The 1,124-nt window shown below is 47.6% G+C and overlaps 1 protein-coding gene across 1 annotated transcript in view; it reads left to right on the forward strand.

Moving 5' to 3' along the window:
• Positions 1–768, forward strand: part of rims2a (regulating synaptic membrane exocytosis 2a) — a gene marked incomplete at both ends in the record, with an annotated part of 194,304 nt that extends 193,536 nt beyond the window's left edge. Inside the window, 2 exon segments of the mRNA XM_080858121.1 lie at positions 34–173; positions 559–768. Coding sequence (XP_080714247.1) covers positions 34–173; positions 559–768 — 350 coding nt within the window.
• Positions 769–1,124: the final 356 nt, after the last annotated feature.

Here is a 1,124-nt window from a genome sequence, read left to right on the forward strand (position 1 = left end):
ACTTGTGGTCAAATAAAAGTCCTGCTCTTGCAGCCCCCTATGTGAAGGTGTACCTGCTGGATAACGGAGCCTGCATCGCCAAAAAGAAAACTAAAGTAGCCCGGAAAACTCTGGAACCCCTCTACCAGCAAACGCTGGCCTTCGAAGAGAGTCCAGGAGGCAAGGTTTTACAGGTACAAGTCACATAATTAATAATAATTGTCAGATTTTAATGGCACCCACTGAATGCTTCTTAACTTGGTTGGCAAGGTTTTACAGGTACCTGTCTAAAGTATCTTGTTATGAAAGCTTCTTAACTTGGTTGGCAAGGTTTTTAAGATTTAGCGTTACAACTGAAGTTCAACACGGTATGAATGATGACTAGAGTTCAACACTAAAGGTATGAATGAAGACTTTACTGTTAGTGACGATATGAATGACGACTTGACTGTTCATCGTGGTGTGAATGACGACTTGACTGTTCATCGTGGTGTGAATGACGACTTGACTGTTCGTCATGGTGTGAATGACGACTTGACTGTTCATTGCGGTGTGAATGACGACTGTTCTTCCTTTCAGGTCATCGTCTGGGGAGACTACGGACGCATGGACCACAAGTCCTTCATGGGAGCTGTTCAAATCCTTCTAGACGAGCTGGACTTGTCCAACATGGTGATTGGCTGGTTCAAGCTCTTCCCTCCCTCCTCATTGGTGGATCCAACGTTGGCCCCCTTGACTCGAAGAGCTTCCCAAACCTCATTGGACAGTTCGTCGTTTGGCCGCTCGTAGCAGTGCGCACCAAGAGGTAGCGTTGTTGTAGCAGCCAGAGGGTGGAGCTTGAGAATTGCGACAGGCCACACCCCCCCCGGTCACACTGCATGCTTGATGTTGTGTCTTCTGAGCCTGTTTCTTAAGGGGTTAGAACAGTGGTCCTGTGTTTAATCGCAAAAAAAAATAAAATCCATCGCACACATTGTGCGATTGAAGACAGATGGAGACCCCGCCCCCGTCATTCCATTGGTGGGTGCAGGGGTCACTGGCAAATGGAGGAAACAGGAAGTGGACTCCTGTAGCTGAAGGTATCCCACAATTCCTGGCTTTTCGTCCTCTTCAAGCCATGAGGGGTGGATGACAACTGCTAATGC

The sequence above is a fragment of the Sprattus sprattus genome (genome assembly GCF_963457725.1).
Source record: "Sprattus sprattus genome assembly, chromosome: 19".
NCBI lineage: Eukaryota > Metazoa > Chordata > Actinopteri > Clupeiformes > Clupeidae > Sprattus > Sprattus sprattus.